General features: G+C 48.0%; 1 protein-coding gene across 6 annotated transcripts in view; it reads left to right on the top strand.

Annotated features, from left to right (window-relative positions):
• The window catches only part of CDIP1 (cell death inducing p53 target 1), a 55,117-nt gene that overhangs the window by 22,228 nt on the left and 18,729 nt on the right, over positions 1-14,160 (top strand). For all 6 annotated transcript variants that reach the window (XM_030212706.1, XM_030212705.1, XM_030212709.1 and 3 more), the window contains 2 exons: positions 9,941-10,043; positions 10,607-10,753. In XM_030212706.1, coding sequence (XP_030068566.1) covers positions 9,962-10,043; positions 10,607-10,753 — 229 coding nt within the window. In that variant the 5' untranslated portion in view covers positions 9,941-9,961. The remainder of the gene's footprint in view (positions 1-9,940; positions 10,044-10,606; positions 10,754-14,160) is intronic.

The raw sequence follows: 14,160 nt of genomic DNA, 5'->3' as shown, positions 1-14,160 counted from the left end.
GATCTAGGTCACACCAAGGCAGCAGAGGATCCAGAACAGGACAAGTTGGAGCTCCATGTCAAAGCAGCAGAGGATCTGGGGCAGCACATAAGTAACAGCTGGATCCTCCACAGACCCCATTGTAGAAGGTATAAAGCAGATCTGGAGGATCTGGCTTTTAACCAGTCCCGATGGATGGCGGGAAACAGAAGGAAAGAGAGAGGAAGGATATGTTGCACATGGATGGAGTGAAGGGAACAGATAGAAAATTAGAATTGAGAAATAGAAAAATGGGAAAAAAGCTGAATGTGAAAGGTAAGTGCCAATACCAGATGGATGAAGAGCAGGAAGTGACGAAGAAAGGAGGAGAGAGAAAAAGCAGCAAATGGACAGGAGGCCCTGGAAACTGAGTTAAGAGCACAGATAGAGAAGTGGAACAGAGACTGTGAGACATGCATGATCAGAAAAACAAAATTACCAGACAACAAATGTAGAAAAATAATTTTTTCATTTTAGTGTTTCGGAATATGTCCACTTTGAGAATTTGTATCTGCTGTCTTTATTTTGCACTGTACAGGAGGAAACTTTTCTTGGTATTGTGCTGCATGCAGAATCTGTATGCTTGGGATTTCGGGTTAATTTTTGCCTGTATTTGAAGAGAGGCTATCTCTGTTCTGCATGTGTGACTGCAAGGCCAATTGTCTAAACAGGGATCTGTTGTAATTCAATTTGTTTAGTTTCCATATCATCATGCTGATCAATCCATAGACTGGTGGGTTGTGTCCATCTACCAGCAGGTAGAGATAGAGAGCAATCCTTTTGCCTCCCTATATGTGGTCATGTGCTGCCGGAAACTCCCCAGTATGTTCTCTATCTCAGCAGGTGGTGGTCACACACAGCAGCAGCTCTGGCTAGGTCTCCAAGCCTAATTTTTAGGTTTTGTTGAGTACCTGGGGTTGAGGGCTCTTCTTGAGCAAGTGCAAACCTGGTGGTGCCAGGTCCCTCCTTTTCTCCCCCCTCCCGCTGGCTCCGTTTAAAAAAAAAAAAAAAAAAAAAAATTGGACGTCCTTTAAGGGCGTTTATTTCAACGTTTATTTCAGCATTTATTGCAGCTGCTCACTGGGACACCAGTTCGTTACAGCTCGGAGCGAGAAGCAGGTAATTTTACCTTTTTTTTAGCGGGCAGGGGGTTCCCCGTTCGGTCTCCACGTGGCCTATGGCATCGGAGGGCAAGGGCGCGAAGATTCGCTCCCCGGTCCGCGTGTGTGCGTCTAGCGAGGATGCGGGGGTTTCAAAGCCTGAATCGCCTTTGTTGAGCATCAGTTTGGAGTCCGGTCAGTGTCCTGGTTCTTTCTCCGGTGCGGCGGTTTTTCCCGCCATAAGCGCCCATCCCCCGCTGCTCGCCCACTCCATGTTGGCCGGCCACTCTGCTCGGACGGCTTCTTCTTGGGCCGCCCTCGAGCTGGGAGACTTTAATACTATGGTCGCCCTTGATTCGGGCAACGGTAAGAAAGCGGCCAAAGTTAAGCGCCGTTCTTCCCGTGTGGCTCCTTCTCGGAGTTTCGCGCCAGACGCCATTTTGGATGCGCAGCACATTTCTCCCCCGCTCTTGCGAGCGCCGGTTGAGGGTGCGTCTAGGGCCGTGGCCCAAGCTTCAGAAGTGCACAGTTTGGGGGGGATTCTCCCCTGAGTTCATGTTGCTGCTGCATCAGGCTTTTCTTATGCAAAACACTGCCCCTGCCCCCCTGGCTGATAAAGGGGTTGAGGCCTCTGGAAGCAAACGCCCTCGGATGGATTTCCAGGCCCTAGAGGACTCTGTCTCCTCTGATGTAGATGAGGGCAGCGTATCTGAGTTCTCCCAACGGTCCTTTGGGGATTCCTTGGAGGAGACGGATTCCCGCTCGGATGGAGCGGATGACCCCTCTGCAGCGCGGATCTTTCGCTCAGAGGATTTGCCCAACCTGTTAGTGCAGGCCATGAGCATATTGAAGATTTCCTCTCCGGAGGACGTCTCTCCCTCAGCCTCTGTTGGCTCTGTCATTATGCTGGGGACGAAGCGCCCGCCTAGAACCTTCCACGTGCATGAGGCCATGCGCACCTTGATTTCAGCTCAATGGGATGTCCCAGAAGCGAGCCTCAAAGTGGCTAGGGCTATGTCCCGCTTCTATCCTCTGCCTGAAGGTGACTGGAGGCCTTTCTTTGGCCTACTGTGGATTCTTTAATCACTGCAGTGACTAAGAAAACGGCGTTGCCGGTGGAAGGTGGCACGGCCATAAAGGACGCCCAAGACAGAAGATTGGGGGTGGCCGCTTTAAGTTTGCAGGCCTCAGTTTGCGGCTCCTATGTGGCCAGGGCGTGCCTGACGTTTGTGCAGCGGGCTTCCCCCTCGGATCCTTCCTTGAGGGCTGATTGGCCGGCCCTGGAATCGGGCTTGGCTTATTTGGCAGACTTGCTGTATGATGTCTTGAGAGCCTCAGCTAAAGGTATGGCTCAGACAGTCTCTGCGCGGCGTTGGCTTTGGCTGAAGCATTGGTCTGCTGACCACGCCTCTAAGTCTCGCCTGGCTAAGTTGCCTTTTAAAGGCAAGCTGCTCTTTGGGGTCGAGCTGGACCAAATTGTGACCGATCTCGGCACGTCTAAGGGCAAGAGGTTACCAGAGGTCAGGGCTCGGGCCAGTGGTGCTCGCCCCGGTTCCTCCAAAGGACGGTTTCAGGAAGCCCGTCGGTATCGCCCGGGCAAGTTGGGCTCCTCTGCCCCCTCTTCCTTCAAGAGAAACTTCTCCCCCAAGCAGCATTCTTTTCGCAGAGATCGCCGTCCCGGAGGTGCGTCCTCCGGTCCTCCCCCAGGGTCTCGTACCCAATGACGGGGCCCTGGTCCATGGCCCAGTGCAGATTGGAGGACGCCTGTCCTCGTTTCTGGGCGAGTGGACCAGGGTAACTTCAGACGCTTGGGTGCTCGAAGTCATCAGAGACGGCTACAAGCTAGAGTTCTGCCGACCCTTAAGAGACGAGTTTGTGCACTCTCCCTGCAAGTCTCCGGTCAAAGCTGTGGCAGTGCAGCAGACTTTGGACAATCTGATCCGCCTGGGTGCGGTCGTTCCGGTGCCAGAAGATCAGCTTGGCAAGGGACGTTACGCCATTTACTTTGTGGTACCAAAGAAAGGAGGTTCTGTACGGCCTATCCTCGACCTCAAAGGGGTCAATCGGGCCTTAACAGTTCGGCACTTCCGAATGGAGAGACTCCGCTCTGTGATAGCGGCAGTGAAGGCAGGCGAGTTCCTGGCATCCTTGGACATCAAGGAAGCTTACTTGTATATTCCCATCTGGCCTCCTCATCAACGCTTTCTACGTTTTGCAGTCCTGGGCCGACACTTCCAGTTCAGAGCCCTCCCGTTCGGGTTGGCTACTGCTCCGCGGACCTTCTCCAAAGTAATGGTGGTCATCGTGGCCTTCCTACGAAAGGAAGGAGTACAAGTCCATCCTTATCTGGACGACTGGTTGATCCGAGCCCCCTCTTATGCAGAGTGCGGCAGAGCTGTAGACCGGGTGATTGCTCTTTTGAGCTCCCTGGGGTGGATCATCAACTGGGAGAAAAGCCAGCTGCGCCCTACTCAGTCCCTGGAATATCTGGGAGTTCGTTTCGACACCCAAGTGGGCAGAGTGTTCCTGCCGGACAATCGGATTGTCAAGCTTCAGGCTCAGGTGGACCAGTTCCTAGTAGCCTCTCCTCTTCGGGCTTGGGACTATGTGCAGCTGTTGGGCTCTATGATGGCCACGTTGGAAGTAGTGCCCTGGGCCAGGGCTCATATGAGACCACTACAACTCTCTCTGCTGCAGCTCTGGACTCCAGTGTCGGAGGATTACGCTGTGCGCCTTCCCTTGGACCTAGCGGTGCGCAAGGCGCTGAGCTGGTGGCTGAGGACAGACAAGTTGTCCGCAGGGATGCCTCTTTTGACCCCGGAGTGGGTTGTCGTCACGACGGACGCCTCTTTGACGGGCTGGGGAGCCCACTGCTTGGGAAGGACAGCGCAGGGTCTCTGGTCTCCTGCAGAGGCAAAGTGGTCTATCAACCTCCTGGAACTCAGAGCCATTCGGTTGGTGCTTTTGGAGTTTCTCCCGGTACTGGCGTTGAAGCCAGTACGGGTCCTGTCGGACAATGCCACGGCTGTGGCCTATGTCAATCACCAGGGAGGTACCAAGAGCGCCCCTCTAGCCAAGGAGGCCATGAATCTATGCCAGTGGGCGGAAGCGAACCTGGAACAGCTGTCGGCGGCCCACATTGCTGGAGTCATGAATGTCAAGGCGGACTTTCTCAGTCACCATACCTTGGATCCCGGAGAGTGGCAGTTATCGGCTCAGGCGTTCTTGAACATCACGAAGCGCTGGGGCCAGCCGAGCCTAGATCTGATGGCGTCATCGGCCAATTGCCAAGTGCCGTGCTTTTTCAGCAGAGGACGGGACCCTCGATCTCTGGGAGTAGATGCTCTCCTCCAACAGTGGCTGACACAGGAGCTTCTCTATGTGTTCCCGCCCTGGCCCATGTTTGGCAGGGTGCTAGACCGGGTGGCAAAGCATCCCGGCCGGGTAATCCTGGTGGGTCCGGACTGGCCCAGACGTCCCTGGTATGCGGACTTGATCAGGCTCTCAGTGGATGGCCCTCTGCGGCTGCCAGTGGAGCAGGGCCTGTTGCATCAGGGTCCCGTGGTGATGGAGGATCCCTCTCGCTTTGGTCTTACGGCCTGGCTATTGAGCGGCAGCGTCTGAGGAAGAAGGGCTTCTCAGACAAGGTCATCGCCACTATGCTGAGAGCGAGGAAGCGCTCTACTTCTACTGCTTACGACAGGGTTTGGCGTACCTTTGCATTGTGGTGTGAGGCAGGCTCACTTTCTCCCTTCACTGCTCCAATTTCTTCAGTGTTGGCGTTCTTGCAAGAAGGTCTGGAGAAAGGCCTGTCGCTCAGTTCCCTTAAAGTCCAGGTAGCGGCTCTGGCTTGCTTCAGGGGCCGCCTGAAGGGTGCTTCCGTGGCTTCGCAGCCAGATGTGGTGCGCTTTCTCAAGGGAGTTAATCACCTGCGCCCTCCTCTGCACTCAGTGGTACCTGCGTGGAATCTCAATCTGGTGCTAAGAGCCTTGCAGAAGCCGCCATTTGAACCCTTGTCGAGGGCATCTCTGAAAGACCTGACGTTGAAAGCAGTCTTTTTGGTGGCTATCACTTCAGCCAGAAGAGTTTCCGAGCTCCAGGCGCTATCATGTCGAGAGCCCTTTCTGCAGTTCACTGAGGCAGGAGTGTCTATTCGCACAGTGCCTTCCTTCCTGCCCAAGATTGTTTCTCGCTTCCATGTGAATCAGCAGCTCTGTCTCCCATCCTTTCGTAGGGAGGACTACCCAGAGGAGTACTCTGCTCTCAAATATCTAGATGTGAGACGAGTCATCATCAGATACTTGGAAGTGACCAATGATTTCCGGAAGTCGGATCATCTGTTTGTCCTGTTTGCAGGTCCTCGTACAGGTCTGCAGGCTGCTAAGCCTACAGTGGCAAGATGGGTCAAGGAAGCCATTGCAGTGGCTTATGTGGCCGCGGGGAAGATGCCGCCTATCCGGCTGAAGGCTCACTCCACTAGAGCTCAGGCGGCCTCGATGGCAGAGGCCGGGTCCGTCTCCTTGGAAGAGATTTGCAGGGCGGCAACTTGGGCATCGGCTCATACCTTCTCCAGGCATTACCTCTTGACTGTGGCTGCTCGGGCGGAGGCCCGGTTTGGAGCTTCAGTGTTGCAGTCAGGGATTTCTATGTCTCGCCCTGGGTGAGTACTGCTTCGGTACATCCCACCAGTCTATGGATTGATCAGCATGATGATATGGAAGTTAAAATTATGTATCATACCTGATAATTTTCTTTCCATTAATCATAGCTGATCAATCCACAGCCCCTCCCAGATATCTGTACTGTTTTTATTCTGGTTGCATTTCAGGTTCAAGTTTAGTCTTCAGTTCCTGTTCAGGAGGACTTCGTGTTCAAGTTTTTTCAGTTGGATTCTTCAGGTGTTGAGACGATTTTGTGTTACAGTGAGCTGCTGCATTCCTCTCCCCTCCGTTTTACGGGGCTGGATTGAGACCTAAATTCTGCCGGCGCTCCCTCCCGCTTCGTGCGGCTGTAGGGCAGCTTTGTACCCCTCCCGCTTCGGCGGTGTTAGGGTCAGTCAGCTCCTCCCGCGGTTGCGGTTGCAGGATAAGCCAGATCTCCCCCCACTTCGGCGGGGTGGTGTCCCTCCCCCGCTCCACGGGGATGAGCTGGACGGATTCCCCTCCCCCACTTGTGTGGGGATGAGCTGGGTTAATTCCCCTCCCCCGTTTCGGTGGTGGTGAGCTGGGCAGAGTGTCCCTTTGTGGGTGTAATTCTCTAAGTGCTGAGTCCTGCGTATGGAGCTTTGATATCGACATACTGAGGAGTTTCTGGCAGCACATGACCACATATAGGGAGGCAAAAGGATTGCTCTCTATTTCCACCTGCTGGTAGATGGACACAACCCACCAGTCTATGGATTGATCAGCTATGATTAATGGAAAGAAAATTATCAGGTATGATACATAATTTTACCTTCCCAATTGGTGTATGTTCTCGGGCTAATTGCAGTATTTACTGTGCTGTGTTTTCCTAGATTTATTCTTGTGGGAGTTTTGGAAGTTGATGCTGTTATGAAAATGGTAGATTTGTTCTGTAAATCCTGAGTGGTTGTCCTAGATTTTTTTTTTTTTTTTTAATTACAAAATACCTGATGCTGGAAAGGGTTTATGTTGCTGTTATTGAGATGACACCAAAATCAAACATTTGTTTTGTATGGTGGTGTATGCAGAAATGTCCTGGTTCTGCTCTTTACCCACTGTTGTATCAGTAAGGCTTCTGTGAATTTCAGATTACGTTTAAACTTAAGTTGATGGTCCAGTGTACAAGGTCAGAGGTCATTATTTTACAGGGTACGTAATTTAATTGCAACAATTTTAGCTCTTTTATTTGCTCTGCTGCTAGTAACAGGGATATGTGATTACTGTAAAGAGGACACCAAAGATAATCCACCGCAGCGGAAGAACACAAAAATCCCACAAGAGGCACAAGTGATAAAAGACAGTGGGAAATGGATTATGGTTTTCTAAGGACAAATGGATAAACTTCAAAAGTTTAATGAGAAATAGTTTATTGATAGTTTAAGACTTTGACATAGCGCTGTGTTTCGGCTGAAGGCCTGCTTCAGGAGTCTGATACAGTGTCTGATGAAAAAACATCCAATGATTTTAGTATGCCAAAAATTTCCAAAAGGTATTTGTCATTAACCTGAGAGCCTAACTGTGCTTACAGGAGATTACCAAAGGTCTTTTTTAAAACCATTTTCCCCAATACCTTTTGGACATTTTCAGCATACTGAAAATCATTGGATCATCTTGCTTTCTTTTTTTTGTCTTTTTTGTTTCTATTTATTACTTTTCTAGAAAAAAAAACAAAACAACCACTAGGTAAAAGCAGGCCTGAGCACAGGGCCCAGTCTGGTCCTTTATCCCACCCTTAGTACATTAGCTTCAATACCTCTGCCCCTCCCCTGCACACATGATTATGATCAATTGTAGTTTACATTATATATTGAATGTTCAAGTCTTCAACTGAGTCTGTTTCCCTCTTTGTAGCAGTAATTTGCAGTTCCATTTGTGTGTATGATAAATAATGGCCACTTTGTTGCATGAGAAGCCAATTGTCTCCAGCTTTGTGCTTCACATTACTGTTCAGCTGACTCCTTTTTTTTTTTTTTTTCCTTTTTGCAGTCCTCCACATCTCCATTTGTGTGGTAGACTGCATTTAGCTTGGGGCTGGGGCCACTCATTCCCATGGTTGAGGGTGACAGTGTCCAGCCTCCTGTCCTTTAATCCCTGTCCTGACCCTCATGTTCAGTAGATCCTGATTCCAGGGGCCCCTGTCCTAGCTTTGTATTCCCTAAAGCTGCTGCTGGGACCCCACAGGACCAGCTTGTATGCTACCTGCCATCAGTGATAGCAGTCACCTCTTGGGGCCTCTCTGGTTCCAGTGGGAGGGTCATGCGCCTGCTTGGGGGAGAGGGTAGTGTGCTGGACAAGGCCTCAGTATGCCAACGGTGCTTGTACTACTCCCCTGCGCTTGGGCCTGCTGAACACAGAGTAAACTCTAATCTGTGTAATGAGAAGGCATACCTGCTGGTTTTTACCTGACTGGTTGCTATTGTGAGACCACAGATATGTGTATAACAGTTCCTTTCCCCTCATGTATGTATCCCCTATATTTGTATATAGTCTTTTTCCCTTCCTTAACCTATAGTTAGATATGTAAATATATAGAGAGGAAGCAGCTGTTTTCACATCTTCCTAAATCCTCAGCTATGCTAGTTGCGGGAAAGGAAACATGCTGAACAGAGAAGTCTGGACACTGCCTAGGCACACCAGCTGGTTGGTACCAGACTGGTGACTAGTGTGGGACAACACATCTTTATGTTGATTAGCTATATGCAGTCTGCCAATTGGGTGTGAGTCTGCAGAGTGAAGGGGGTATATGTGGCTGGGCTCCTGCTGCAAGCTGTTAGGCACAGAGAGGGTAATGCTTAGAATGGGCCAAATGTGACCAACATTAGTAGTTTTTGTTCCCTTCATGGGGCCAGCAGTGCAATGTCCACCTATCATCTTTGTGAAGAGATGATACCTGTGATGGGAACTCATTTCAGCCTGGAGCTGGACTGGGGGCCCAGCATACTAGTTTGCCACAAATGTTTGTCACTTACCAGCCAGCCCTGTTAACTCCAACAGTCCCACAGACCTGATATCTATTCACAGCATTGGTATAGGATTATGCACAGATTGTGAGCCCTCAGGGGATAGATGGCTGCAGAGTGCAATGGTGGTGATAGTGGACAGATAGCCCTTGTACTGTGACCCACAATGTTGTCTTTTATCCTTGATTGCATGTTCTTAGGCTTGGAATATATCTTGAATCATTTTTTTATGATTTACCCTATCCATATATGTATTTTGAATATGTTTTGTTTTGGTTTTTTTTTTTTTTTTTTTTAATTATTTTATTTGAATTCTACACTTTAATTTAGTTTTTATGTATTGATTTAATGTTTTATAGTGTTACCCCTGATGCAACCTTCGGGCAAAACATGGGCACGTCAGGTTATTTTTAAATAAATATTTGCTGTGTGACCTTAATCGGGGATCTGTTCTGTTCTTTGGCTTGTGATTGGTTTACAGATGCATAGCGCCTCTCCCATTTGGGCTGTATGTTATCGCTCCACTGCTATCCTGTCAATCCAGCAAATTTCTGTCCTTTCTTTTTATAATACTAGGATGTCCTACTGTAGGGGATGGTGGACCTTGTTTGAGGTCTGAACTACCTTGTTTGAACTACCTCAACCTCAATTGTAGCCACAGATAGACTCCCTTCAGAATCTGATATATGTGCCTGGCAATTGTGACAGTTGTGCCAGAGTTGGATTGCCCTCTTTCCTAGGTTCTGTGAGCACTGCCTAGCAATATTCTAGACCCCAAGAAGAAAGGAAGGAAGGAATGAAAGGGGACAGAAGCTAGACTGGGAAAGTGACCCCTTATTCCATTTTTGGCAGCACAGCTCTCTAGTGCTAGTGGAACTCTCCATGTGCACTACAGGGTGACATCAGATGACTGTACACTGCTGCCAGGCTTCTGTTCTGTTTAGTGGTAATGCAAAGCACAGAGGAGGTCAGCAAAAAAAGAACTCTGACACCAGAAGTGTTTAGCATAATTGACTAGAAAGAGCAGGAATTGCTAATAGGTGCAAAAATGTCATCGTCTAGTAATTCTGGTAGTTAGAGATGAAAGCATTTGAACATGGAGACATGTCTTCTGATGACCGCCTTATTGCTCCTGCTTCTTTATACTCTGTAATAACTGCATGGAACATTTTTCTTGTAGCCTCAGAGGAAACAGTAAACCATGTCTGATGCCCCCCATCCCTATACCGGTAGACCTTCTGATGCTTTGTTAGAAGAAAAGCATGGCCCTCCATCCAGCTTTGGTAAGTGCAAGAAACCAGATCAGGACTGATCTTTTGATGCCTTTTTTTTCTCTTGTGCTCATTGCTCACTTCTGCTCTACACTCGGTACGTGATATTATTTTTATGACTTGTTCATTTTCTGTCGCTGTTGGTTGGATCTTCAAACTCTGGATAATGAATCAGCTTGGCAGACATTTGTTTTTGTTTAATACTTTTGAAGAATAAAGGTAAGTAGGATGTGATGGTTTTAGCAGGAAAAGTGAAACCACCTACAGTTCTCTTGTCCATAAACAAGCATGCATGGTCAACTTAAGAGCATTTTATACAAAGTTTTTTGCCTCCACTTGATTCTTTTTGCACTCCAGTGCACAAGTACGTAAGGTAAACCATGAAGAGTCAGACCAAGGTCAATTGAGCCCAGCATCCTAACATGGAACTTAACATTGTGTGCCTATAATTTGGATTATTTTTTCCCTTTGGCAGCACTTCCTTTGCATATGGAAGCCTTGGTAAATGGAAACTGTTGTCTAACTCTCTCTTTGTCTGAAAAGCAAGTGTAAGCTTTTTCTCATTACCTTTCCAGGAATACCATCTCCTACTACTACACAACCTCAGAGTATGCCAGTCCCTCCTCCAGACTGTGGACCACCCCCATATGAGCCAGCGCCTCAGCCAGGTTTCATCCCACTACACATGCCTACCGAAGGCAGCATGCCCTACATGCCCCACGGTAAGTCTGCAAGGGATTATCCAAGCGTTAAATCATTCCAGATTCTGTAACTTTTCACTTGGTGGTGTATCTGAAAATGTTGTGCAGGCCAGATTTTCCAGTTTCTGTGATGGGTGCTTCTCAACAGGAATTTGGAGTGAATTCTGGGTCCAGTCATCTTCTGGTACTGAATGCCCTTGCACACAGCCCTTCTGTTGGTGTCTCCAAGGTCTTTTCTATAGCTGAAACAAGCATGTACCTAGGATCTCAAAAGCTGCTGAGGGGTATGTTTCTTGGATACAGGGGCACCATACAGTGCATATAAAAAGTTTGTAATCCCCCCCCCCCCCCCCCCCCAAAGATATGTGCTAAAATGCAGACCGTTATATTCAAAACATGATTTACATCCCAATCTGAACTTTGGTAATGGAGAGACCACCACTTGAATAAATAGCTCAGACATTTTATTATTTAACAAAAAAATTCCAATAGTAAGTATCAAGTGGCTCCTCCTCGAACAGAAGTGACTGGGAAGATGAAGACTCAAAGTGGGTATAACACAGGCTGCTATGAGTGAACTGCCATATGGCTCCTCTGCACTGACTGTTCTCTCCAGTATGCTCATGTGTGGAGCTCTAGGTTCCAGGAGAAGGAGAAAAGCAGTTTGAAAAAAACCAATATGTAGTTTAAAATCTTCCTCTCCAAATGTTTGAACAGGCTTATGTTTTTAGTAGGTATTCTTTGTGCAGTTTGAAGGTTTTTCTATTGAGCAATTACATGTACATGCAAATATGTTGCTTACATGCTATTCTGTAAATGTTTTTCTTCGTAGTTTGAGGGTGGGTGGGTATACACAGGCAGAATCTGGGAGGAACACATGTTACACTTGTTCCCTGGAACTTAGGCCCTATGACTGGCATAAGTCTCTGCACGTATGTCCCTTTATAGAATTTTCACTTACCAGGTGCACAGTTATAAAATTACACTTTTTGTATTAGTGGTATAGTAGGCATCTGTCCATCTTGCACCTGTGCATCTTAAGATAAACCACAGAAGGACACATGAACACCTCCAATAGCAGCTCCACCTCCTTCAGTTACGCAGAGAATTGTGCCGGACAGATATGTGCCCCAAACCTACTTTCAGTACAGAGCCGAACATGTAAGCACATTTTCAAAGCATTCTGGTGTGGGCATTACAAGAAGCACTGGAAAAACAAAAACATAGTAACATAGTAGATGACGGCAGAAAAAGACCTACACGGTCCATCCAGTCTGCCCAACAAGATAAACTCATAGGTGCTACTTTATGTGTATACCTGACCTTGATTTGTATCTGCCATTTTCAGGACACAGACCGTAGAAGTCTTGCCCAGCACTAGCCCCACCTCCGGCTCTGCCACCCAATCTCGGCTAAGCTTCTGAGGGTCCATTCCTTCTGAACAGGATTCCTTTATGTTTATCCCACGAATGTTTGAATTCTGTTAACGATTTCATCTCCTCCACCTCCCACGGGAGGGCATTCCAAGTATCCACCACTCTCTCTGTGAAGAAAATTTTTTTTATATATATATATATATATATATACACACACATACATATACATAGGTGCATCTAAGGGGCTTAGCTATGGGTGGACCTGGGGCCCACCCTATCTCAGCTTCTGCACCTATCAGGGGCTTTATAAACTGGTAACCCTGCACACACGCATATCTGCAGAACTACTTCGCTGCTGTTCGGGTTGCCCTGGAGTCAGGGGAGAGGTAAGTCTGCTCTCCTTAAAGTTCCCTTTGGATGCTGCTGCTCTGTTGCACGTAGCCCTTCTACCCCCTGCTCCTGCTCCCGTACTCCGGGTACGACACCACTTCAAAAGCATGTTCTTTCTGCACAGTCTGTCGTGATGAATAGGCATTACAGGTAGCCTGTATTTGGAAAGGAAGTTCCTCATTTTTATTTTTAAAAATGGCCAGTACCTTTACCCTGTAATGTAAAAGAGGGCATCTGGTTTAGTGTCTAGGCATGTCCCAGAATGTTCCTCAAAACATACTCTGAGGTTTGACACCCCTATTTGTCATTAAAATTGTTCATTGAGTATCCTCACCTATAGATGATCAAATCCAGTCACTTTGACTATGCAGACTGCACATCAGAGCTGAGCAGCAATCTGTGAGGAGCAAAAGAATAGGTCCTGATAGTCTCGCACAAGCTGAAATCATCATTGTGCTTTTAATCACCATCTTACGTCTTTTATGTATATGAATAAATAGCTACATCAAGTACTGTTTTTCACCATGGCTGTTTTTTGCTTTGTTCAAGGAGTAGAACGATCAGCTTTGCCTTGTAAAGGGCGAGTGAAGGATAGTGTTAGAACAACTGATTCCAGAACTTTCCTTCTCCTCCCTTTGCCAGCTATTCAGTAGAAAAAGCCATGTTTCATGGGAAAGGAGAAACATTAGTTAAACAAATTTTGCTTTCTAGTTGCTGCACCTTTAGAGATTTCTGAGATGAACTGGTGTATTGTATCTAGATAACCTTTATCGGTAGGGCCTAATTACTGCAGAAAAACCTGGTAACACTGGAAGAGGAAAGAAATGAGGGCGTGAGGAGAGAGGGACAGAGGGAAGCCACAAGGGCAAGCAGAGGGGAGGGGGATGCTAGGCTCCCTTATTTGGGTTCAGGTCTCCCCAAAATTGATGCGCTGCCTGCTAGTTTGGCTAGCAGGGGGAGGGGAGTATCCCATAACCCTGCCAGCAGAAGCCCTTCTCCAGTTGATTTTTGTTTTTCCTGAGCTGCCTGCCCTGCCCCACCCTCACCGTCATGCACATGCTTGGTTTTAATGAAGGAGCGTGCATGTGAGAAGCCCACATGCATGAAAAGTGAGCTGGAGGAGGTATGTATGTGGGATTGCGGCAGAGGTGGAGAGTAGCGCGGCAAACTCCCCCCCCCCCTTCCCCCCCAAAAAACTTTAAACAACTGAGGTCTGGGCAGAGAGGGCTTGAGAAAAGAGGAATGGAAAGACATAGGAAAGGGGGATATAAGGTAGGAGGGAAGGCTAATGTGATTGAGGGAGGAGCAGACAAGCCGGGTCCATGGGGAGAGAAGGAAGGACAGAACATGAAGGAATGAAAAATGACAGAAAGAACATGAGGAAGGGACCAAACAGGGTCCAAGGAGACATGAGAGAGCGATCTAGAGGACTGGGAAAGGAGTAAGGAACATAGAGCTAAATGGGAGACAGAAGAAAAGGCGCTGGCAATTGTTCTGTGTACATTTTTGAGGAGTTGAATAGAGATGCCACCAGTAGTGGAGAGAAAAGACACAAATGATATGCTGGAATTGTGATGCCAAATTTTGAAGTCACACGGGGCAGACAGAAATCTTGCGCCAGCCTTGAATGCAGTTTTAATTAGATCTGCAGTGAAAATTTAT

The sequence above is a fragment of the Microcaecilia unicolor genome, chromosome 8 (genome assembly GCF_901765095.1).
Source record: "Microcaecilia unicolor chromosome 8, aMicUni1.1, whole genome shotgun sequence".
Classification (NCBI taxonomy): domain Eukaryota; kingdom Metazoa; phylum Chordata; class Amphibia; order Gymnophiona; family Siphonopidae; genus Microcaecilia; species Microcaecilia unicolor.
The sequence above is the reverse complement of the archived record's forward strand: the minus strand, read 5'-3'. Positions and strand labels throughout refer to the sequence as shown.